Genomic DNA, 25,804 nt, shown 5'->3' with positions numbered 1-25,804 from the left:
CAGCTGAGGAGCACAGGAGATTGTAGCGCCGGCGGGGAACGTCTTCACGCGAAGCAGAGAAGGAAACAAAGTGAGGGAGGGACAGACCTACCACCGGTCGTGGGATTCGGGGAGGTCTGGAGTGGGCGACCAAGCAAGCCAGAGCGTCGTCCTCCCCCGGCCGGTCCACGACGTGGGCGTCGTACGCCACCATGATGGACACCTCCTGCATCATCTTGCCACCTGCTCGCTCCCGGCAGCGAAGAGGGGGCGCGGACGGGAACTAGTGGCGCAGAAGGCAGAGACGGGAGTGCAGCCGACAGCCCGGGCTTCTCTGAGAGAGTGGAGACGGCATCTGGCCGCGTTCAAGAGTCCCTCAAGAGCGAAGCCCCGCCCACAGGGAGGAGGGGCAGGTGGAGCGGGAGGGCAGCACAACACACCTGTTTGTCTCCCTCTCTCTCTGTAACACTAGTCGTGTGCGACACAGGAGGATTGCATTGCTTTTTCCCTCCTCTCCACTGACTGAGTACATCTCTCTCTCTCTCTCCCTCCGCGTCTCATTTGTTCCTCTTACCCGCCCCCACTCTCACACGACTCTCGCTCAAGTCACAGTCTAGAAGTTCTTTTTTTCTTGTTTTCTGCTGCTGGTAATAATAAAGTCCTGTTTATCTGTGTGTGTGTGTGTGTGTGTGTGTGTGTGTGTGTGTGTGTGTGTGTGTGTGTGTGTGTGTGTGTGTGTGTGTGTGTGAGAAAGGAAGGAAGTTGTCAGATCAACCGCAGTCATCGTTCACTGTTGCACATCATTTTAACGGTAAAACCCAGGAAGTGAAGTAAAAGCGACTTCAAGACTGTTTTCACCGATGCCTTCCTCCCAAAGGAGACGAAAATATCAACAATGTTTCCAAACACCTCATACGCTTCTATATAATATGGTCTAGGTTAAAGACACTTACAGTGACTTCATCTCTCATCCCTCATTGTCTTTTTGAGACGGCCTTTGCAGCTTCTAGATCATCCATGCACTTACAGTAAGTCTCTGCTTCTCTATAAACTATTCTGAGTCTCTCTGCTCACAGTCTATGTTCAGCCTGTTGAGGTTCGGCTTTTCTTTTAAAGAGATTTAGCAAACACTGGATTAATCAGTCAAACCTTGAGCAGTGAATGAATGTAGAACATTTCGCTCCTCTTTTTTCCCCAGTTAAAGCCCTTGAAAAGTCATCACTCCAGCTGTGGTCCGGCAGATTGTTCAAGAGGGCTGACAAATTCAAATTCTTCCCGTAATCCCCAGAAAGGCTAAGCCACCCAACCCGTTGTGTTCATGGAGCCAAGGTGCCAGTAAATTCTTTTGCTGTTTTAAGCAGCTTACTGAGTTCAGCTGATCTGATTTAGACACTGACAGAGGAAAGAAAGTCAAAGGCAGGACTGAGGAGAAGGCAGAACGAAGTGGCAGGACGGGCTGTTCTCTCATTTTCCCTGATAGCGGTGGAGCAGCACTCTTCCAGTGAAATTACTGGATCTACAGTACTAGCTGTCTCCGTCTTGAGGTTTTGATTTTGTGTTGAGTCATTCAGCAGCTTAGATAAAATGGCAATTCTGGCAAAATTCTTCTAGTGTCTGTGGCCAAAGCCACTGATCTGCAATTATTTAGTAAGTTAATCATTTATTTAAATCCCTCAATATAATGAATTAATTTATTAATAATAGGACTGTTGTTAAAAACGTGAGAAAACCTGAGTGTCCTCAAAGGTGATTTACAGATTCTTCTTACAGAAAATAAACCATATTCAAAACATGACATTGTGGATATTTTCGGATATTTTGCGAATAACGATGAGACGTGGTGTGATGATAAGGTGTGATGTGAGCTCCTGCAGTCGGGCATGTGTGTGTTGAAGCTCTGTGACCTGATGGCCTGGCTGACTGTGTTATTTGATGTGGTGGCATTGTGCTAGGTGGTGAGGCAAAAAGATGGTGTAGCATCTCTTATCTGTCAAAAACTGCTTTGAGTTGGCTGAAGAGTCTGTGGTGAAAACAAGGTCACTGAGGAGGAGTTTTAAACAAGCAAGACTCCTTCTCCTCATTTTCCTCAGTCTTCTCTTACATCTGCCTCTTTCTTTAGAGATTGCCCCAAATACCTCAATCCAGGGGGAATATTCTATTTTAAATACTGTATCAATAGACAGACGCAAAATTGTGATTCTTGCTTTAGTTTTTGCAGTATTCCAGTAGGTGGCTTTGCTCTAATAACACCTTTTGTGACAAATGCGAAAAGAGTGGCCAAAAAACTCAGCAGTGAAAAATTGTTTAACGCTCGGGTGAGAGAGAGAAGTGTGAAAAATAAATACAGCATGAGGATCGGCAGCAATAATGACGGTCATCAGACTGTCCCTTTGGATCAAGAAGGCTTGTGTGAATAAATTACTGGTAAAACGGAAGGGTGTGTGTAAAAAAACAAGCTTCTTCATTAGTAAGAATGGTGGGAGCTGCATTAAACATACAAACATACTGTATGGAATATGTCACAATGCTGCAGGATTGTGCAAGAATACCATAACGCTACCAAAGCACCAGAGATAAGCAACGCAGGATATCCTGTATGTAGAAAAACACCCTGGGAGAGTAAACAGCATCCCGCAACATGTCCCCACAGTGACTCTGACACAATCTGCCCACCAACAGACACCAACAAGAACCTCTGGCCAAGAAAGTCAGAAAAACGCCAGAACTGAACATTGACTGCATAGAGGAATAAAGACATACAGAGCAGAGAGAGAAAAGAGAAGGGTGGATGATTATCTCTCTTATCCACCGTCCTCTGTTAACTCCTTCCTTCCTCTGTCTAAACACACTCTGTGGTGTGCTGACACAGACACACCAGCAATATCATACACACTGTGTGCTTTGGTCTCCTCAGCAAATTCCCCAAATGCCAGCAGCCTCATTAAGGTCAGTAAGAGGATGATGAAGAGAGTGTGTGTGTGTGTGTGTGTGTGTGTGTGTGTGTGTGTGTGTGTGTGTGTGTGTGTGTGTGTGTGTGTGTGTGTGTGTGTGTGTAGGATTTAAAAGAAACTATGCCTACAGTGTCCATCTATCAAAGGAACATATAAAAAAAAACAACATAGAAAACAAATGTCCATCAGCTACGACACGAAGAAAGCAATGTCTTGGGACAAATCACACACTCAATTTTCAGTATGGTAAGAGAAAAATAGGGGGAATATGTTTCCTACATGTGTATGTTAATTTTATAATCAGTCCTGAAATGACAAGCATGCAGTTCTGGAGTTTCTCAGTGTCAGGAATGTTTGACTCATTCTCGTTCTAAATGTTTGAAGGCTTGATGTTGGTTTGGGGAAGATATGCGACTTATGCTCAGCAAATACAGCACGCTTTGCTTGCAGAGCTGCTCACCTTGATGTTGCACGCCTGCTCCATCAGCCTGCGGGCATTCTCCGCAGCTCTGTAGCGTTTAGGTAGCTGGACTCTGAAGAATTTGAGAGCGCCTTCAAAGTCTGCCTGCAGCAGGTCCTCCTTCGATGTCTGGAACGAGACATGGGGAGATGGGAGGAGAGTGGAGTTAGTGGTGACCAAAACCAAGGCTATTTAGAGTCTGACGAGGAAAGCACAGCACCGAAACAGAAAGAAGCCTCTTAACCAGAACAAACACTTCAAGTCTGAAAGTTGATTGTCAAATCATCAATGAAGCATGACCTTTGAATGGTAGATCAGCTGTACTGTTAAATCATTCTAGTCATCGTATATTATTTGTTTGATCTCAAATCAACTCATAGCAAATGTCTAGAATACAACAAAAACCACCACTGTGATAAGTAAACAATTGTTCAAAATCACAACACCACCATCTTGTGGTGAGAAAACAAATCAACACTAAATATAAACTCTAAATTCACATAAGCTCATATGCTCAAAAGGAAACTGACAGGTCAGGGACAGTTTGAAGATCATAAGGACATAAAAGTTATCTGAACATTTTTCTAGTCTCAAAAGCAGATTAACAGATTGACTATTCTAAGGCTTATTTCCCATCCTCTGTCCTCATCAAGTTTTCAAGTCCCCCCTCACCGCTAGCAGCCTGGGAACGAAAAGCCGGTGTCCCATTCCAAGCAGACCCATCACCCTGCAGAACGAGTCCGCTGAGGCCTGACTGCTGTTGGATCTCTCCTGGGCTGTGCCCTCTCCATCCTCCACAGCCCTGTGCACTGCTGGAAGGGGCAGATGGGGGGCGAGGGCCGGGATAGGGGGAGGAGAGGCCGGAGGGGAGGGTGGGGGAGACGGTGGTGGACGGGGGCAGGGGCAGGGAGAGGGGCGATCCCGCTCTGGGGCCAGGGTGGCAGATGACTCCAGGGTGTCGTCCAGAGGTTCCAATGGGCTTGGCTGTAACTGGGACGGAGAGAGAGCAGGGGGCGGCGTGTGGTCAATGTCCAGCCAAACTGCCTGAGCCCTGGAGAACAACGTGCCTGACTTCGCAAGCCAACTTCATGAAAGTTGTCCAGACACCCAGGGCATCCAGCTCCAGATGTTAGGACTTATTCAGTTCATCTGGTGGAGGCGGCTCAGGTTGTGCCCCTGTCAGAGCCCAGAACTGGCCGCGGCGTGTGTCAAAGCAACAGTTGGGAGATGATGTGGCCACGCTGGTTTTGTCATGCTGCCGAGTCCTCCGGCTACCTGCCAGGCTCCCTCCCAAATGCAGTCCCGCTGCCTAATGTCATCTCACCCTGCCAAACTCCACCAACCGATTCCAATCCAGCGCGCGGTTGCCTAGCAACAAAGCTGCTCCACACGTGGGCTGCTGCTAAGGCAAACAGCGACGACGGATAAGTGCTCCACCTTTTTTTTATATTTTTTTCCTGCTAAACTTCAAAGTCGGAGCAAAACCCCCTCAGTCTGCACAGCTGACTGGCCTGAAAGCTCCAGGCTCAGTATCTGTGAGACGACACATCAAAGCCGCTGATTTATTTTACCCAGGTTCCCAATCGGAGGCTTCACCTGGTTCAAAGCAGACACGATTTCTGGTTTCTTTGAAATGTAAAATTGCCCGAAATAAAAGAAAAAATCCTTTTATTTGAAGAGTTGCAGCCTAGGACTGAGCTGGCGGTTCTGAAAAGACAAAAGCAGGGCAGACGTGGCCCGTTAGCGTGGCAGTGTGGCACTATTCTGCCTTTAAGGGAAGATGATGCGCTGCATATTTGCGCTGGTTTACGCCTGAATGGATGCTGACCTCAATGACTCAGATTCAAGGCAGATATGCATGAGTTGAGTGAAAGGAGGCAGCAAAGCTTGTTATATGCATGCAAGTCTCTCTCTCTCCAGTAACATCACGTCTGTTCCGAGCTCCGTCCAGTGCCAGTCCCACACAGAGCACGAAGCCCAGCCCAGTAAACAGCTACAGTATGGGTTCAGCGTTGGTCCCTCAGGCAGACTCCCATTAGCAGCAGCAGCCAAGCATTCTTTGACAGTTGGTAGATCCTTAGGATGGAAAGTCAACTCCCTCAGATGGAAAGTCAATTTTGCTCCTTAGAGACAGGGTAAGTGGGTCTTATGATTATGTTGTGGTATCAGGAGTGGTTGTCCAGGCCAAGGCGGGGCAAACAAATCAGTTTCCCATGTCCAGCTTTTTAACTCCCTGCCCCTCCGTCTCCCTCTCTAAACGTATCCTTTACAATGCTAACAGCTGACGGCTAGCAGTTAGCAAGGGGTGTCTCCGCTGCAGAGGACTGGGTGGTGGGCAGAGGTGAGAAGAAGAAGAAGGAGGAGGTAAAAGAGTAGGAGGTAAAGAAGAGAACTGAAGAAGACAAGAAGCTCAAAGCCCCCGGTGGAGGTAAAGATGATGCAGAAAAAAAATGGAAATGGGAAAAAAAAAGCCAAGCCGTTTGCCTCTGGGTCCAGAATGCTAACGCTGTAGCTTATGATCCTGTTGTGATGTAGCTGGAGACTGCTAAGCAGGAGAGCGAGGGAGGCGAACACAGTTGGAGGGAGGAGCTTGGAGAAGAGGATGATGGAGGAGGGAGGAGGGAGCCTCGTGAGAGAATGCCGTCATGCCTGGCCAATAAGAGGCAGACAGTGGAAGCCCCCTACACCCTCCTCGCATCCTCCCCATTAGAGACCACAGCATCCACTACATCCGTCTCTCGCTGACACAGAATACATTATAGCAAATGTTATTTTTCTGTGTCCTGACTTTCTAGCCTCTAGTCTGAGTCATGTATAAACACAAGCTGAACAAAACACTCAAAATGACTTATAAACATTAAACATTCATAAATTAATAATTCAGTGTTCTAATTGGGTTTGAATTGAAGGCTATTAGCTTAAATAATATATAATGTTATAACAAAATTAATAATTCCTGATATTGAGCTGTTTAGTTCAAAAAGATGTAGAATTAACTGCCTTTAAATGTTTTACAGTACCACTGAAACAGATTACTGAGACAATTAACAATGTTGTAACTACCCAAGAAAACTTACATACTCTCTTATACTCTCACTGTAAGATGCACAAAGACTGTTGCATCACATTAATGGGCATATTGAACAATATGCAATGACAGTCGATGCCAAAGCCCATCGATCCATTCCACCGCAAACAGATCTGATGTCCAGGCAGAAGTTATGCACCAAACCTTTCCTGCAAAGTATGCAGTTTTACTGGGTATCCAAAGTTAACGTGAAACAGACATTGTTAAGTGAAAGAAAGAAACAGACATTGTTAAGGGTTTGCTGTAGATCATCAAACTGGTCAGACTCACTACTTGTGCATAATCACATTCTGCTGCATCACAGCAGCATCCAGGCTTGCTTAAAAAGAAAAATTCACCTCCTTGCGTGAAAATACAATTTTTGACCTAAGCACTAGGAGTAGTGAAACACCAACAAACCAACACACACAATTTGTTAAACCATTCTCATTAGGAACAAGTTTAACAGTATAACCACTGTCCTAAATCTAATGTGCAATTAAGATTTCCTTAATTCCAGATAGGCAATTGTTTCCTCATCAAAGAAACATTTGTTTATTCTGTTACTAAAATCAATACAACCTAATGATTGAAAAAGGAAACTGGAGCTATTGCAGAGCAGCAAACCTGCGAAAAAATTTATTAATAAAAGGTGGTACGGTACAAACCTTGAGCAGGGCCAGAGCTACATTGAAGATGATGTTGAGACCCTGAAAAACAGAAAACAAAACTTTGATGTTCATCTTAATCTGCTGCTGACACAATGGAACTGAAAAACATAAACCAATTGTGGTTTACAGTATAGCATTCAGAAGTTTTTCGCTACACATACAGTAGGAACTTATAGATGTTACTGTATAATGTATTAATTTATATAAATAAATGTTTGTTTACATATTATCCTTTATTCCCTACTCTAGGTTTTTCTTAGCAATATTAAAAAGAAATCCTAGAGCTTCCGTGTTTTGTTTGTTTCTTGTGTTATATTTTCATAAATCAGAGTAAGGCTTATTGTGACTGTTGAAGGATTGTGCCCATTTTAGTTACTGTATGTAGTGTACGCACCTACATAGACAATGTAATACTGTGTTATGCCCTTTCTTCCTTGTTTAATCTTCAAACTATTGTTATTTTAAACATAGAAACAAAGGAAATGTGAAGCTGCTGTCAGCTCGGCATGGGAACACCCATCTCCTTAGTCTCTGTGACAACCAGTTCACATGGCAACACAGAGCTAAAAATATCCAGGAAGACCTAAAAATAACCTGAGAAAGAAAAACCGGGGGAAGCAATGTCTTTACAAACCTACAGTATCCCTGCAAGCCTCAAGATGGAGCTACAGCACCAAAGAAAGAAAGGTAACGCACAGTAGTGGGTGTCTGAGGAGAGAGACTTAGAAATACTGTAAGGAGAAGAGAAAGGATGAAAAGATTGGGGGGGGCGACAGGCGAACAGGTTTAGGGACAAAATATGTGGACTCTGCATCTCTGCAAAAGTAAGTTCACAAAACAGGATAAAAAGGAAGAAGATAAATAAGAGCAGGACAAAAAATAGTGAAAAAAGTGAAGTTGGTGAAGGGCGAGAAAAATCCATGACAGGGGGTACTTTGATCAAAGTCAGTTGAAATAATGAAATCTACATAGAAAAAGTAGGAAAGTAAAGAAAAGGCAGAAAACAAGGAAAACATGTGGATAATTAGAGGTTCAGGGTAAAGATGGTGGAGAGGCCTATGAGTAAGGCAAAGCAGACAGGAAGGCGGGGATGGAAATTCTGTTTTAACAAGCAGATTCTCATCATGCGGCTCAATGGGTGAGAAAAAGCAAGGTAACTTTTAATTGCTCTGCCTGGGGCCGAAGCAGGAAGGAAGAGGAAAAGGTAATGCAGAAGGGCAGAAGGAGAAAGAAAGGTGGAGGATGGGGAGGGGGTGGGTGAGGAGCGCATTTAGGCTGCATTTTTAAATAAAACGCGAACATAATCTTAATCCAAAGTCACTGTTTTGAACAAACATTTCCATTTCCATACGTCTGTGACAGGCAAAGCCAAGTTGGCCCAGGTGGATGACAGCAGGTGAGTCTGGAGGAGGCCTCCGGGGGGCGTCTGCGCATGGGCTTTCGGTAAAAACCATTGGAGAACAAGCGGCAACCAGTGATGGGTATCGGCGTAGGCGTTCGTAATGGCATTAAATTAGTGATTGTATCAACCCTAAAAAGTCTGATTGGCACATTTCTATTGATTAGCTCAGAGACCGAAGGGCAAAACGCAGCTGGATTAATGCTGCTCCTGGTATATCTTTCCCTTCTGCCTTTTACTTGCCAGTGATAGCTGGTCAGTGGAGGAGGGAGAAAGGTCTTATCTGTCAGTCCTTCTCTTTCTACCTTTTACATTGTCTCCTTCCTCCTACATTAATGGTTGCCACCTCCCTCTCAGCAACAAACCTCTGCTCCTCTGCCCTTCTCCTGACGTTCGTCCTTACATCCATTCTAATTATTTTCAGACGCTCAACCTGACTGGACTCCAGGCAATGCCGAACAAATCCTCCTTCAGTGATGCCAATTTCATGTAGTGCAGTGAGTGACATTTTACCTCGCAGAGGAGCAGGTCAGTGATGTGGAAAACCATGCACAAAGGGAACTTGGCAGTGAAGAGGGTGAGGAACCACTGGGAGGCGTACATGTGAGCCTCCAGGTTAAGTTCCTGGAAATGCGACCACAGGTCTGGAAGCTGTTCCTGCATGAGCCGATAGTGGAGGAGAAGCGAGAGGAGGAGAGCGTAAAGATGTGGTTCCTCCATATCAATTTTACAACATGCCAGTTTTCTCATACTTTATGGTTTGGCTTTATGGTGCCACACAGGGAAGATGATCCCTTACGAAAGTGAGACAACCACAAAAGAAGAAGCCAAATAAAATGTACATAACACATTGTTATATACTAAGAAAATGCTGTCAACTTACTGTATACATTAAATGCAGGCTTCAGTGTTTTTAAATGTGTTTCTTAACATCTGTGCATTTACAGTAATTAAAGGATTAAATTAGCAAAACGTAATCCAGCCATCCACTTTGCGCTGGCATCTGACACTTACCATGCTACATGACACCCCACTGGATCAGATAGTGAGCTCCCACCAATATGCTAATAATTAGCAGTCAATGCTAACATCCTTTCAAAGGGCCCCTTAGGTCAATGCTAACCGAGTTCATCAGGATGCTCAACTGACTGCTAGCAGGGGCAGGATGGATGGCAAATGAACACGCACACACACGCACACACACGCACACACACGCACACACACGCACACACACGCACACACACGCACACACGCACACACACACACACACACACTTTGACTTTTGTTATATTATGAGACCAAAAGCCAGGCAACAACAAACATGCTGAAGCCCCCAGATGATGCAATCAGTGCTAACGCAACGCACCCCAAAGCTTTATATCCAACTTGACAAGCTTTTATGGAGAACGGAATTTCATTTGCTCTTTGCACTTTCTATTGGTCACTTTGTTTTACAACACTGCTTCTGTACAAACCCTTGAGTCAAAGAGACTAAACTGAACAGGGATCAGTTACTCCCAGGAACGTGAAAATATAAAGAAATATAATTTGTACAAATTTATGGCACTTGTAACGTTTCCATGAGAGCATTGGTTAACAGCTAGAATGAGCACGCGTGACAAGTGAACAAAGCAACCAAGCAGAGATCAGTGCATAGCATTGGGGCCTCGTAGCACAACATTGTGAAGCAGAAGGAGCCTTTTCTTTGTAGATACAGTAAGCTCCATCTACAGTATTAATTCATCCATGTTATATTACATTGTACATCATCCTTATTACATTTTACAAATAAAACACATTACCAACCTGCATGAGCCTCTCCAGCTGGTAAAACTTGCAGTGAAGATCTTCAAAGTTGTTCTTGTAGAGAGCTCTGAGGCCGTACTCATACATGACTTTCACCAACACGCAGAAGGCCTGTTCCTCGGGCATCTAAGAGCACACAGGCAACTTCATGGTATGAACATCAAGCTAATGGCTGCCTGTTACAGTAAATACATAGAGTTCTACGGCGGATACAAGGAAGATGTGTAGATAACGAAAGAGAGCTGACTTTTATCTGCATGTCATTTACCGCTGGGCTCCAATGATACATAAGCTTTGCAGAAACACATTTTTCTGAATGAATTTGTGTTTGTGTGTTGCACGTAGGAAGATGAAAGGCAGGAGAGACAGCTTAACACTGTGCCGGTGAGGGTGTTTGGGTTTATTCCTCCTCACACACTTGCAGACAGTGAGCTGAGGTGATATTTAATCAGAGTGACAGTATGTGTTTGGGGCTGAATGGGCTCCTGCAGGTAAACCTGAACCCCTATTAATATTCCTGACATCTTCTCTATAACCTCTCTTCTTCCTCTTTCTCCTCTATAATCCGTCTGGCCCCCTCTTGTATAACCTCTCTTTCTTTTACTGCAGCTCTCCCCTTTATCTCGGAGCTTTCGCCTCACCTTTACAGTCTCCCTCTACATAACTTCTGTTTCTCCCTTCTCCACCCTCCTCTGGCTCATTCTTACGTACAAAACGTACCCGCAGCACTTGACTCTCCTACCGCCTAGCTTCACTCCACCTCCTTCTGACCTCTTCAGCTCTTGTCTTTTGGACTTGGATTAAACCTCTACCAACCTCTCTTCCACCTGGGACTCCTCTATCCATGTTTCTACAGCTCATCTCCCCTACAGTAATCTGTCTTTTAAGACCTTGCTCAGGTAAAAAGGTAGTATAAAACAAATTATACTGTATGTAATGGATATAGGAATATAGAGTTATGTCTCTGCCAGTGACCTTGAAAATAAATGTGTGGCAGAGTGAAGGAGTGACTGGTCCATCTCCTTCCTGCTCCTCATTTTCTCCTGCCTTTACTTTATTTCACACTCTCTCACTCCCTCTATTCACCCAAATCATTCGGCTATAAACTGTTTTCAATCGAGCAGTCAGCAACTTTCTTTTCAGACGTAGACATTCTTCCCGTCTCCCCTTTCTTTCAGCCTCATTGAGTCTGTTATATTATCTTCGTTCTGCTTTATTACACCTTGTGAAAAAGAGTGTGAACAGGCTCGGTATCTGTAGACATACTGTAGTGAGTGTAGGTGCTGGTGCACAATGCTGAAATATTTTCTTTGTTGAAGCGTTGACCTTGATAATTTGTTTGAGGGGACAGCTTTTAATTTGAAGCGTGGAGCAAATGAAAAGCACCAGAAGCGAGTTCTTCGGTTAATGTAAATTAGATAAATGTGATAAATGTGGAGCCACACACACACAAACATTTTTACAAGAAAATATCTCTACACTGCTGCCAGACTGTTCTGTGAGCCAGGAGGCTCCAACAGCACCTCTTCACACTGAAATAAGTTGCAGAGCATATTTTTATTTAAAGTATTCATGTTCAAATAAACTCAACTTCCATACCTACTGCAGCCATGTACAGTAGTGTGTTGTGTTGTAGCTTTGGTCGCTCAGACCCAGAGGTGTGTGTTTATACATTACAAATGTATAAATGGATGACACAGTTACTCACGTGTAGCAGAAGAACAGCGGCGAGGAACGACTGACCCTGACAATAACCGATTTCCTCATCGTAGACGGAGTAGGCCTGCAAAAGACACAGGAAACAATGTTCAGCTACTTTGTAGTAGATCACTCATGCTTAGTTAAACCACTTTGATTTAAAGTGATAGTTATACTACACAGGGGTAATTTAATAGAAAGCCCCACAGAGCAGTGAGCTGTAATGTGGTAACAGGTGGTGGAACATGTACTGTAAATAATCATAAATTTACTGAGGATCAAGGAGAGTTGACTACTGATGGTTTCAAACGAGCCCATCTCCAAAAGCCACGCCATCGCTATGGATACGACATTACTGATGTGAGCGTGAATATTCTTCGCCTCATTAGATGGATAAGGTGATATGTAACGCGAGATGTTGTTTTGTTTAACCGCTACATGATGTGTTAGTGATGCTGCTGTAGGAGCTGACTAAGTAATATGGATTATGTTAGCATGAGCATGGATGCAGCACAGTGAGCATCCATGATCTGATATTTCAAACTGTAGCTTCTTGTTATGTTATATCCAGTTGTAGTCTGCTAGTAACCAATCATTTGATCTTAAACGCTTGTTGCCTTTCTGACCCTCCATCTTCGTGTCACATCCTTTCCCTCTACCTTTGTGGAATTTAAAAGGAAAAGTTTAGATTCTCAAAGGTTTATTATCACAAAGACACCAGTGCCTAGAACAGTTGCAGTGTCATTTCAAAGTTTCTTTGTTCTCTTAAAGATAATATCAGTGATCGATTTGTTCATGCTTATCTGTGTGTTTTGCTTTTTGGGCTACATGAAAAACTACATCTGTTAAACCAAGCACGGTCTGGAATCATAAAGCCAACTTCATGGCCCCCGTAAAGTCCTAATCTATCTTGTATGAAGGAGCAAAAACACAACATGTCACAAAACTACACTACAAGAGGAAGCTTCTCCAGTGAAATACTGTAAATGTAGACAGTTTTGTGAGTAAAGTATGGAGGTCGGAACCTGCAGGGTAACCTTCACATGACCGTTGAGGAGAGGCGCTGTCTCAAAGCAGTCGGTAGCTCACACACCCCACAAATCATGCTAATGAGCAAACAGACAGGCTGTTTCTGTGCGTAAACAAGGACCCAGGGAGAGCTAAAAGTCTCTGAAGCCGTTCAACTTACAGTACACTTTCTCCACAAGGAAGATGATGAAGACAATGTTACATCGTTTTAAGGCTGATCTGTCCACATTTGTGGAGGACCACATAGAAGAAACCTGCAGTAAAAGGTACAGGTAGAGTAGGACTCAAGGCGACCACCTCACCCACGAAACCTGCAGCCAGGCAGCCTAAAATGTTTAGGAGCTCAGCTGCACCAGAACAGAGCGTGCACACACACACACATGCACACACACGCACACAACTGAACAGGATTCAATATCTTCGTCACAGATATTTTGGCAGGACAAACCTTCTTGATGATGGACACATCCAGAATAACAACAGTCGAACCGCCAAACTCTGGGATAAATGATTCTTTCCCTAATTTCCACGCTTGAGAAACGAGTTTGGACGCCAGGAGCTCAAGTGTTGAGGTGTTCAGCTAATTTGGGGTTCGACGTGGAGGTAACAGAGGAGTCTTGTGGAGCTGTCTGCAGTGTAATCTACAAGCTGACATGCCTGATGGATTGTGGCATTCGCACGTCCCCAACTCGGCTGGGAGAAGTGCATACTGACAGATGGATGGGGGAGGTCCTGGTGGGTGAAATCTAAATTTGTTAGCTTGAACAGATAATAGGCTCGGAGGGGTGTATTATCACAAATCTATACGCCTAGTTTCTGAATCTTAACAGGGATGTTTGCTTTCCTTAGGTTTTAATGATTGAAAATGTAAAAACTGTACTGTAGAAATAACATGTGTTTTATTCCTCACTTTATTTACGCCTTTGGTCCCCAGAAAGCATTATTATTATTCATGACGCAGAGGATCAGTCTTGGCCCAACCAGATGATGCCGATAGCCTCTGTCTTCGAGGCACGGAACAGTGGACGCCTCCTAACAGGTCCCTTCAGATGAGTCGTTGACTGAATTTAGTAAAAAGGATATGAAAAGCAGTGTAGAGGTCAGCCTGTTAATAAAGTACTGAATAGTGAATGATATTGAAGTTTTCGCCAGAAAAGAATAATACTGCTTCCGTTTCCATGGTGACTTCACTTTTTTGAATTATTATTTGCTCAGAAACAGATTTGTGCTTTCACATGTCAATGTCAGCTTTAGAATACAAAGGGACGGCAAACTTTTAGACTAACAAACCCTGCTGCGTTTATACAGTAAGTGATTAGAAATGAATACCAGCACATAGAGGTACAGTCCATGAAGCTCAGCACCTGTAAGGGTGAGCTCCAAGTGTGAGAAATAAAGTCCAGATTTACTAATGAGTCAAATACTGTATGAAGACGGGTACATACTTTGTCCTGGGACCTCTACGCCTGTAACCCACTCATGCCTCAAGATCCAGCCAACCTTATCAGCTGCACATCTACATGGATTTGCATACAAATGAGGGCTGGCTCGCCACTGACCTAGTTGGGTCCAGACTGGATGCTAAGCGTTCCTGACAGGTTCTCCCAGAGCGCTGACCAGCCACACTCTACTTCTGCGGCGCCAAGGAAACAGGTGCCGAAGTTTCACATCATTTTACAACTGGATCAGATTATAATGGACGAAGGCAAAAAAAAAAAAACCTGCCTGTGTATAATTTAGACTTTCTGTTTACATCTATTACAAATTAGTCTCCAACTCGTAGATTCCTTATTACACAATTAATTACAGTCAATCATTTAAAAAAATTTAAAAAATAGCACTTTATCTTCTTATCCATCTTTGCTTATACAGCAGATGCTAACACATGCAGTATGAACTTATGTAATTATCATATAAACATATACACAAGCGCTGTCACTTGCAGTGCCTGGGCCATGATTAATACCATGTCCACTAATTATTTGTTTGGATTAGTGCGAGGCCAAAAATGTATAGAAACAACTAAGTAAACAGAAAATAAAGCATTAAGTCAACCAGTGAGAGTGATTCACTCTCAAAGACCAAAATATCTTTTCCTCCCCTTTACTTCACTAAACAGTTCCAGAGTTGATTCAGTTTAACGACTGCAATAAATCAACTTTATCTTCCATGATTATTTATAGAATGTTGTAAGTTTGTTAAAGTTAATTCTTTCCTCATTTAGTGCATCATTCAGGAAAATGATGCTTTTTCTTCTTGCTTTGAACTCATTGCACTCATGTTCAAGTCTGATTGGATTTCTTGGACAGTTCATGACATTAAACAACATGCTTGATTCTCTGAGCTGCTTCGAGCAAAATTCACATGATGGGTTCTGGTTTTCATCTCAGTTTTAAGGCCGTTTGTACTGCAAACTGTTTTTATACTACTGTACGTCTTGGCCAGAGGCTGGACCACGCAGTAACACATTAATGCATCATCGTTCACAGCTCCCCATCCTCTTTTTGAGATCGCTACAGTAATAAGTTCAATGGACTTTTTCAGTCACACACACACAATTTAGAGAGAAACTACCATCTGCATTGAATTACAATCACTAACAGAAATAAGAGCTGCAAAACCTGTCAGGGAAAAATGCTCATGCCAGGCAAAAACAGCTGGTACGGCACATTTGGGGGTTTATGTTATAATATTACGCATTCAGTAAAATGTTACAATATGTAATTCACCTGTACAATAGATATTGTAGGTCCAAACCAAGTTTAACTAAGTATTTATGTTTGTCTGTACAGACACGCCACTTTCCGGTTTGGTCTCATGTGTTTGTGATGGAGATGTGGGGTGACAAAAGTCATCAGTGTATAAAAAGAAAGTCCTGGTTGAGTTCACAGCTGTAGCAGCTGGTTAAGACGAAGACAGTGACAGAGATTAAGACCGGCTTTAATACATTACAGTAGTGCTGACCTTGGCTTTTGTTTGAATAAAATGTACCGCGTGTCTTCACAGATAATTACCCTGGGATGCTGGCTCCACTGGGACCTTCCCCTTATAGCACATATTTTCCTCATTCATCTTAATGAAAGCCAGCACTGTTCAGACTAATGGCTGATCCACAAAAGCTTATCATGATGACTGTTCAATACTGTGTGCATGTTTGTATGGAGCGCTTTACTGTACTGTAAGTCGGTACTTTACTATGAAACTTGAATTATTCTGGGCATGTACTGTATACATATGATGATATATGTATATGGCCTGTGGTGTACCAAGTATTCATTAACTATTATATGGAAGCACAAACCGTGCACTTCCTGCATTTTGATATTTAAAAGCAGTCTTCCATTTATTTTAGAAAACTCTGCCACCTACATAACAGCCTCCACTTTTTTTACTCCAGAAAACTGGAAGATCAATAACCATATGAGTGGCCGGGTGCGCGTATCCGCTCTGCCATGTGTAGGAAAAGTTCAGCAGGAGGTTTCACTGTCACTCTTATGCAGTGGAGCCAATTTTAAATGGTAAGTAAATTCCTACTGTGCCTTGCCAGCCAAAGTACCGCCTGGCTTCGGAGGGATAGACACACATCTTAGAAGCTTTAGCGCACACTTCAAAATTAGCTTCTCATCTCACAACGCTTGATTCTCAGCAGGACGGTTTTCAAAAATGTTCAAAGACAGAGATTTGCCTTCTGTTACACGGCGCCGTAAAGACTGGGGTTAAATCCAGCACTGAATTTGATCAAAGTCAAAGCATGGGGTTGCTACTGACACGGAACTCTGTCGCCAGATTTAGGTCTTTCAAAATCAGTTCTCATCCTCACCTTGCAGATCTTGTACAGAGAATCCTGTCCGTCTCCATCAGAGTCCTTGAAGTAGTCGTGTGCAGGGAATGTGCGGTGGATATCCCGGGTGATGGCACTTTCCTGAGCAGAGTTCTGCAACACACACATACAGTACACACACACACTGCATGATTTTGAAAAAAACAAAAGCTGTTCAAGGGTGGGCGAAAATGAAAGTTAAACAATGCTGCACGTAATAGTGGTGCTAGTTTCTAAACAGATTCACGAGATGAGACTGACAAGGTTGTTAAAACTCGGGCAGAGTCTCGTTCGGTGTGTGTAAACATTTAGTTACAGCTGAAAAGAGGCCGTTCATCCCTGAGCCAGATGTTTCATTTCACAGCTATGATACAGAGCAACAAAACAGAGCTTCTGTATGTCCCAGCGTTGGTGTGTGTCTGTTCCTTATGCAGCAGCACTCACTGGGTCCCACAGTGTAGCCACAACCACCACCATGCACACGCTGATACCAAACAACACGGCCTGTTTCCCTATTCATTTCCACTCCCAGACATAAACTGGCATTCTGCTGTATCCCTCCTCAGCTCCCATCCTCGCACAAACACACATGCACACGGCGTAACCGGTGCCAAAGAAGAGACTGGCAACGCAGTGTCCTCCAACAACTCACTGTAAGCTGCAGATAAAGCAACCCCAGTCTGACTGGCCTTGATGTGTGACAGAATGTATGTTCATCTTTCTTCATTCCTTCCTTTCCCTCTGTCCAAACCACAGAGAAAAGGAAATGAAAGTTAGGAGCGTCTTGTGTTGTTTGTCATTCTCCATTATTCTTCACGATTATATGACGCTGTTCGTCTTGTTTGTGACCCACCATGACATCATTTCAGTGCTTACATTTACTGTACATTTACATACAGTACAAATAAGTGGTAGGAGAGGAGCTTGTGGCACAACAATGTGTAATGCCTTAATGAGATTTGTAGCGTAGACGCGGCGTGTCATTCCGTGCTAGTGGTGGAACAGTTTGACATTGTGCTGCCTCTGATGTGCCTCTTCAGGAATTAGCAGTGCTGTGTGGGAGTCTTTCCCTAAATGACATATAAAACACTGAAAAATTGCATTCTCAAATTAGTCAAAGTGTCATTTCACCTGAGACCCACAACAAGGGTTCCCTGTGTAGTAGCTCTACACAAGCATTCTATCAGGACCCGGGGAGAACACAGAAGCGTAAAACAATAAAGCACTCGACTCAGGTCCTTCTGGCCGTGACCGCTACACCACCACGCTGCTTCTAGGGCTGCAACTATTCAGAGAATGACAAAAGCGCAGAAAAGAAAAGCAAAAGAAATGTTGACTTTACAAAAGACAGGGAGTGGAGGACAGCATTTACAGGTATGACACTGTAATTACCATGGCAACATCAGCAGGCACCAGCGTGAATTCTGTTTGACAGTTATAGTTGTAAACACTTTGATTTGATAAACCATGCATGCCTTTATTAATTAACAGCCTCATTACTCAAAAAACAGCCTCAAAATAAGGCCCAACGTCCTCTTCCAGTCCTTCCTACTTGTTCTTTTTTTAAATCCTTCCTTCTTTTTAATTTCCTCTGCATATTTGTGTCTCTCTTTATGTTCACAATCTGTCTCTATACACACTATTTTTCCAGATTCTCCATTTCCTATTTCTTCCCTCTTAAACACTTAAATATTTTATCTCATGTTGCACTCACCGTTTCATTTCCTTCTTTGTTTTATCTGTAACCAAAGTTTCACTAAAATCACACTACTGTAGCTCTTAGTTGCAGAATGTTCAGAGCGCAGGTGTGACTGTACAATGTCACTGCCTGCTTGTTTAGTGAATTCAAGTCCTTCTTCTCAATCTTGTTTTTTTACATTGATTTTATTGATTTTATTTTAAGTTTGACTCTAGATCTGAGTAGATAAATGCTATTAAGAAAGTTTACCGTCTACTGTACATGAACACAGGTTCCCTGCAGTGTATTTAAATGGATGTGTGGACCTGTGCTTGTGCTGAGAGCCTTTTGATTTCTGCAGGCAAACTAAGGTGTTCAGCAGAAACTGCAAACTCATCAGCAGCATCAGTTTTCAATCACGGTGTCCCAGTTAAACTTTCCTGCTCTGCACTGTTGGCACCGAACAAAAGCAATACACTTCAATTATGCCTCCTGCTACAAGCTGCATGAATATAGTAGGTGGCAATTTGTAATCTACTATCTCAAGGTGAGAACAAACAACAGGCTGAGCAGATCAGGTTTCCTGAGGCTTCTGCACACGTTACCATTGCTGGAAGTGGGGATCCCTAAACACCCTGAGCTGGTGATCTCAATGCTGTCACTGAAGGTCTGATGTAGAGGGCTCAGCATCGTCACCACTATCTCCATCATCCAATGCTCTTCAGTGCAAATCAATGGAAGAGACAGAGAAATCTACAGTAGAGGGCCGTTAGCAGTGTGTCTGTTCCATTTCCAGACAGGGGTGAGAGAAGGGCAGAGGATCTGTGGCTGTGATAAGACCGAGCTAAGGAAAGAAAAGACTATTCCTGACTTCAGATAATCCTCTTTTTTCCATGCTCTTCCTCTTTTTCAATACAGAAAAAAGCGGACGGTGGTTTGAGGCGTGAAGACTTCCAAAATCACTGACAGGAAGGCAGGCAGGAATCAGAAAGCTGCTCCACAGGAGTGACAAGGTAAACCCACAAAGCCTGTTCAGCCAAAGCCGGTGTAAAACAAAACTATATAAATAGATTCACGAGGGCATCTACCACAACCTGCTAACATGCAAACAGACGCACACTGCTGAACACGAGAGCTCAAATGTCATGCACCCAACAGACGTCCACCAAAATATTTATCCACAGCATTAAACACACGTCACCACAGGGATGAATAATATAGCAAATAAAGATTATATAATACATTTAGAAGGAAGAGGAGGAGAGGGATAAAGGAAAAAGACAAACAGACAAACATCAAGAAAGTTATCAGAAAAGGCAGATACAGTCAGATAAAGGGGGAAGAGAGATATGTACACAGAGGGGAATAAGAGGCTTCCTGTAATTGCAGCCTGGGGGCTTGTTGGGCAGACAGTCCATTACTCAGACTTCACCAACAGGTAACCTACTTAACACACAGCTAAAAATAAAAAACGCTGATGACTATAAACCTGCGCTCCACCTCCACATCTCTTCACATTCAACATCAAATTTTCTCATACTGACTTAAAACGAGGCAAATAAAAGATCTCTGATGTGATGTAAAGGCAGTAAAAGGCCAGATGCTTGATGGAGGTATTTTAAATGTTAATCACCACCGGAAACTGTTTCTTAATTTACATGAACTACGAGGCATTAGCACAGTGGCAGTATGTCACCTGTCATTTCATAATAAAAAACTATTAATACACAAGTCGGCACAGCTCGCTGAGCTTAAGTACAGCTCATTTGTTCCACGTCAAGTGTGCCCTCACACTTCCTGTCGCTGGCAGCTCAAGTCTTCAGTTCACCTACTGTTTGCCAAGTTGCCTTTTAGGCTGTGTCAACTTCCCCAAATTTGTATACAGTTGAAAGCTGAAAGCAGCTGGGTGCTCATCTGAAGACATACAGTAGATGACTAGTCACCTTGGTCCCTTTTGTCGTGCTGCAGGTCTCCACTGTATCAGGTAGACAGGTCAGGTTTTCCACTGAGTATCAGTGGTACAATATCAGTACCGGCAGGTCTGTCACTAATTAGTTAAAAAAGCTTGCACTTTGCACATCTGATACTAGGGGCAGTTAAAAACTGACTTTTCGCTTGTTCAGGAAACTCATGTTGAGAATGGAGCAGAGCAAAGACAGAAAGAAACATTGCTAACATTAAACAGCACAAGGTCAATGTGTCAACATTTTGCTTCAGAGGCATGAATCATTCCATCCATCAGCAGCATTCAGTGCTGTCAAAATGCCCTTGAGCAGGATAACAAACCACCTACTGTACCTGCACACATCCTGACACCGTCTGGATTAAAGCGCTAGTTCAATGCGGAAAGACACAAAAATGGAAACCAAGAATTTGGGAAGCAACGCCACGTATATACAGTACAGCTGTGAAGAAAGCAGCGAGCGCTCCAGTTGTCTCCCACTTTGACAGCGTTATGTAACTCCCGGGTGCGGGACAGACCCACGGGTGCTGGCGGGTGAGACCCTCAACAGAGGCAGCAACACTTGGCTAAATCAGCGAGGGGGAGCGAAACACGCCAGGCTCAGACAGCTGAACGCTCGGAGCCCATTAGGCCCTGCAGTGACAGCTCAGACAATCACAGAAGACCCGCTGAAGGCAAGCGTGACGACAGATTGGTCTGATGTTAAACAGTGTGTGCAGGATGTGTCACATCATTGCTGCAAATGAAACCTGTAGATAACATTACATACAGCATGTACAGTGTGTGAGCATGAATATACTGTTTATAAACAGCAAAGAGAAAATGCATTTTAGACTCAGGTTTCAACATTCAATACTTGAAAACACTGTTTTTCTTCATCTCCATTCAATGCACAACCTGATTGTTGACCCTATTTCTGTGTCAGAAGAAAGAAACTTTGTTCCTGTTAATAGCCCGACTTCTTTTGTTGTTGTTTGTCTTAAGGCAGTAGAGCCAAATTCATCACACACAAACCCAAACCCAACTTTTCCGCACATCTGTGACCTTCTGTGCAGGGCAGCGGTGGAGGTAACGGAGGTTTACTCCATTTCCCGGTGTTGTGGCCAGGAAGACGGGTGCTATTAAAGACAAAACGCAGGCTCAGCCAACTCTGGCAATAGTAAATCTAAAATGCTTTCAAGGCAATTTAAAGGCCTAGCATTAATTTCCACTGAGGCACCTCCTGGCTTGATTAAAAAATAATGTTAATCTGCTGGGCTTGGCTAAATACAAGTTTTCCTTTTAAGAGCATTGAATGAGTTTACCACTAATAAAGATGAGATAGAGATTAAATAGCTCATACTACAGTACTGTACTGTAAGTTGTTTTTTGTGACTTAGATTTCAAAGAATGGGGCTAATTTAGGTCAATGATCCCCGTCTCCGCTTTAACACCTGGCTCCTCAAACTCGGCTCAGTTCTATTTATTTCTGTGGGGGACAGTGAAATAATCTATTTGTGTGATATTCAGGGGACAGGAGGCCAGTAATTAAAAACCAGCTCCCCCTGAGGCCTTTGTCCTTGGTTGCTTGCGAGAAACTTTCTAGAGGCTTCCCTGGAGGGTTGGGGACGGGGAGGGGCAACAGCTGGCTCGCCCGGCAAATTGTAATTCATCTGTCTCTGTATCACTGCCGTGGCATTTTAATAGTCCGACTGGTTCTGCATTTCAATAAGCCGGGTTGGGAATTGCACACAGTGTTCAGGCAGCAGGCCGGAAAGTGAAATGTTTAATTTGCCAACAGTGAAACCGGTGACAATCAAGCAGGTTGGAAAAAACACTAGACACAACAAGACCCGAGGGCTAACAAAGGTGTCAAAACTCATCACTCCACAAATACTGTATGAATAAGCTCCACATTTGCCTCTACATCTTGAAATGTATTAAATGTAAAGTCTGAAATGTATTAAATGTAAAGTCTGAAAATCAACAAATGGACAGAACATCCTGTGCCTTTCTATACATCCTCCCTGTGTTTGTGTGTGTTCTCTCTGGTACTTTGCTTTCTTACCACTGTGCAAAGACACCAAAGCAGTGACTGTAAATGACTGTCACTACGTGTTCTCCCCTTGATGGAGTGTCGACCTGCCCAGACCCCCCCCCGCAGCATACCCATGACCCCCAGACATCTGCGGATCCGATAATGGATAGAATTTATTTCCTCCTGTCTGAATACTGTAAGTGCTAGTCTGAACTAGTCTAATCTATCTACAGTAATCATCATTATCATTAATCATTAAATCTTTATGCTGATTTAGGGGTTCAAACAATCCACCAGAACAATGCTAGATCTAACATCCAATGTGTGCATGCAGCATCTGTTTTGCTTTTGTTGTGAAAAAATAAATAAATAAATCCATGAGCTGGACTACACACAAAACACTATGTGAACCAATGTGAAAAACATGCTGTACTGGTCCACTCGACATTTGGCAGGGAACAAGCTGATGCCGGGTGCAGGATGAGATGTCCTCCTCCTTTTCTCTCTTATAAACACAAACAGTATTAGTGAGAGGTCACCGGCGCATGCCCCCACGTAGCTGACATTTTCTGTGTTGCGATTTTACTGAAGGGGTGTGTTACTGTATGTGGGGATGTGAGACCCTGAGGGAGAACACAGGCGTAGAGGAAGGTCTGATACGTTGTGGATCGCTGCGCAAGATAAAAACGGGGGATGTGTGTATCCATGTCTGCACGTGGACGGCTCTTCACTTGATGGTGTCAGAACTGATGCAGGTACTAAACACACTGACCAATACCCATGTCCATACACTGTATAAACACACACAGTACACTTTCCTGCTCAAATAGCTTCAAAATAAAAGTGCACTTGAATAAATAATGAGGTTGCTATTCTGGAGCCAATCTTAATATCCATTTTAATTGCAACCTATTTATAAACTTCAAATAAACTCTCTCTCTCAATCCTTGTTGCTTCCTCTGACTCTGGTTTCCATAGCAACACAGTGGCTCTTAAGTTCTGATGTTCAGCTGGGAAGAACCAGAGACAATGGAGACACTCAGCTGTAACCAAGGACATGGCACTGGAAATTTGGCTTCACTGTTAGTCATCATAAATGCACTGACAGGGAGAGCGCAGCAACCCAGAACAATCCCACTTTCAGTTTATTTTAATCAAATAAGCTCATGATCTCTCGCCTAGCTTTGTGTGCCAGCATACACTGTGGCTCAAATTATGCTAAATAATTAAACTCAAATTTATTTATTGTTGCTGGAGAGTGAAACGGTGAAGGAGTATTTTTTACATGCAACAGTTACTGTAACAGTTAGCGGGTCTCTTGCAATTTCAGGGAATAGCTCACAGGTAAACACATCACTCCGCTTCAGATGTGTGTACACAGCCTGTATTTGGCGTGCAAATCTGCAGCACTCAAAGTAAGTACAAGACTGTGTCCACACAGACTGTGTAGAGAGAACAGCACAGTAACAGCAACAGCTCCTGTCCTCTGTCAATGCTCTCAGAAGACGCATTGAGACCCGAGTTCTTGGCATCAAACGGCACCTAATACACTTAGTTATACGCAACACAAAAATAGACTAGAAGCAGTGAAGAATGGTTTGGGTCCCAGATTCTGTACAGTACAGGACAGAACCCTGTACATTTCAATCAGTGATTTGATCACAATGTTAGCGACTGAACTGCTAAAACCCAGATTGGATTTCCAGTTCAGTCGGTGGAATGTTGCTCTTACATTTCCATTTCTATCTTTCTTCAACTATTGCCAAGGTAAAAGGTAGGTAAATGAATATTTAAAATCTATATAAATCAACAATCAAAAGTGTTGTCAGACGGTTACTGCCAAAACCAGATACAACACAAAGCTTTACTGTCTTACTGTAGGTTCAAATAATAGTGAGTACTAAAATGTAATGATAATGACACAGTGGGCAAACAGTCCGGCACATTTTTCCACCTTCCTGATGCATATCCAGGCTAAATGCCACCAAGGAGGAAGTAACCACATCAACAACAGCCTGAGGCAAACTGCTGGAAAATGACTCCCTAACAAACCCGGGCCTGATGTGCTACTGAGAAAAACACAGTGTCAGGAAACAGAGCAGGAAAGCAAGAGCAAAAGAACGAAGGAATGCTAAAAGGCCAGTGGGGTAATTTGACTGTCTTATGGAACTTAATTCAGCTAAAGTGCCCTTAGAGACAATTAGGGGAGCTGGCTGCACATCTGCTGGCAGGGCTTCACTACCTGAGTTCTACAGGGAGGTTAACAGCCAAAAAAAGACTTTCTTTCACTCTCTGTCAAGTTGCTCGACTTTGGCTTCCGTGTATGAATATGCAGAGCAGGAATATTGGTGCAAATTAGGCCAAATCAAATAAAAGACCAACAGTAGATAAAGTTACTCTAGCACAGCAGGCAGGAAAGTGGACTGAAAGACCAACACAGTGACAAACAGCGAAGTGGATGAAGTCATTGTTGAACAGGTAAAAATGTAAGTGCATGCCTAAAAAAAAAAAGGTATGGAGAGCTTAGCACGGAGGTGAGCGTACATTTTTATCGGCAACAGTATTGTTTTCCTGTGTCCAAGCAATGCTGATGCCCATTGTCGTCTCTGTTGTATTATGCATTATGACTTTGCCTCTTAAAAAGGACTTTTGGGCTCCAAACTCATCCAGGGCACAGGAGGCCGCCAGCTGGGTCTCCAGCAGTTATCAAGGATGCGCGCACGCGCGCACGCGCGCACGCACGCGCGCACGCGCGCACGCGCGCGCGCGCGCGCGCACGCGCGCACGCGCGCACGCACGCACGCACGCACGCACGCACGCACGCACGCACGCACGCACGCACGCACGCACGCACGCACGCACGCACGCACGCACGCACGCACGCACGCACGCACACACGCACACACGCACACACGCACACACGCACACACGCACACACGCACACACGCACACACACACACACGCACACACACACACACACACACACACACACACACACACACACACACACACACACACACACACACACACACACACACACACACACACACACACACACACACACACACACACACACACACACACACACACACTACAGTTTTATGTAATATTTATGCGGTTAAACATCCCCTACAACATATTTCTAAGCATAACTACAACATTCATACTGTACCAATTAAAACCAAAAGGCAAATGTTTACATAAGTTATAAAAACGTCTTACAATACTTGAAAATATGTCTTAATTCATTAGCTGTCAAAATGTTC

General features: G+C 43.6%; 1 protein-coding gene across 6 annotated transcripts in view; it reads right to left on the bottom strand.

The window, feature by feature from the left end:
- The window catches only part of rabgap1l (RAB GTPase activating protein 1-like), a 65,984-nt gene that overhangs the window by 9,387 nt on the left and 30,793 nt on the right, over positions 1-25,804 (bottom strand). For 4 of the 6 annotated variants that reach the window (XM_029148275.3, XM_029148277.3, XM_029148278.3 and 1 more), the window contains exons 14-19: positions 16,881-16,994; positions 12,042-12,116; positions 10,334-10,459; positions 9,041-9,184; positions 7,126-7,167; positions 3,391-3,519 (exon numbers count right to left, since the gene is read on the bottom strand). In XM_029148275.3, coding sequence (XP_029004108.1) covers positions 3,391-3,519; positions 7,126-7,167; positions 9,041-9,184; positions 10,334-10,459; positions 12,042-12,116; positions 16,881-16,994 — 630 coding nt within the window. Of the gene's footprint in view, positions 1-91; positions 2,960-3,390; positions 3,520-7,125; positions 7,168-9,040; positions 9,185-10,333; positions 10,460-12,041; positions 12,117-16,880; positions 16,995-17,196; positions 17,266-25,804 lie in introns of those variants that run through there. The other 2 variants (XM_029148279.3, XM_029148280.3) reach the window with 2 other exon arrangements.

This window comes from Betta splendens, chromosome 4 (assembly GCF_900634795.4).
Source record: "Betta splendens chromosome 4, fBetSpl5.4, whole genome shotgun sequence".
Taxonomy (NCBI): Eukaryota; Metazoa; Chordata; class Actinopteri; order Anabantiformes; family Osphronemidae; genus Betta; species Betta splendens.
The sequence above is the reverse complement of the archived record's forward strand: the minus strand, read 5'-3'. Positions and strand labels throughout refer to the sequence as shown.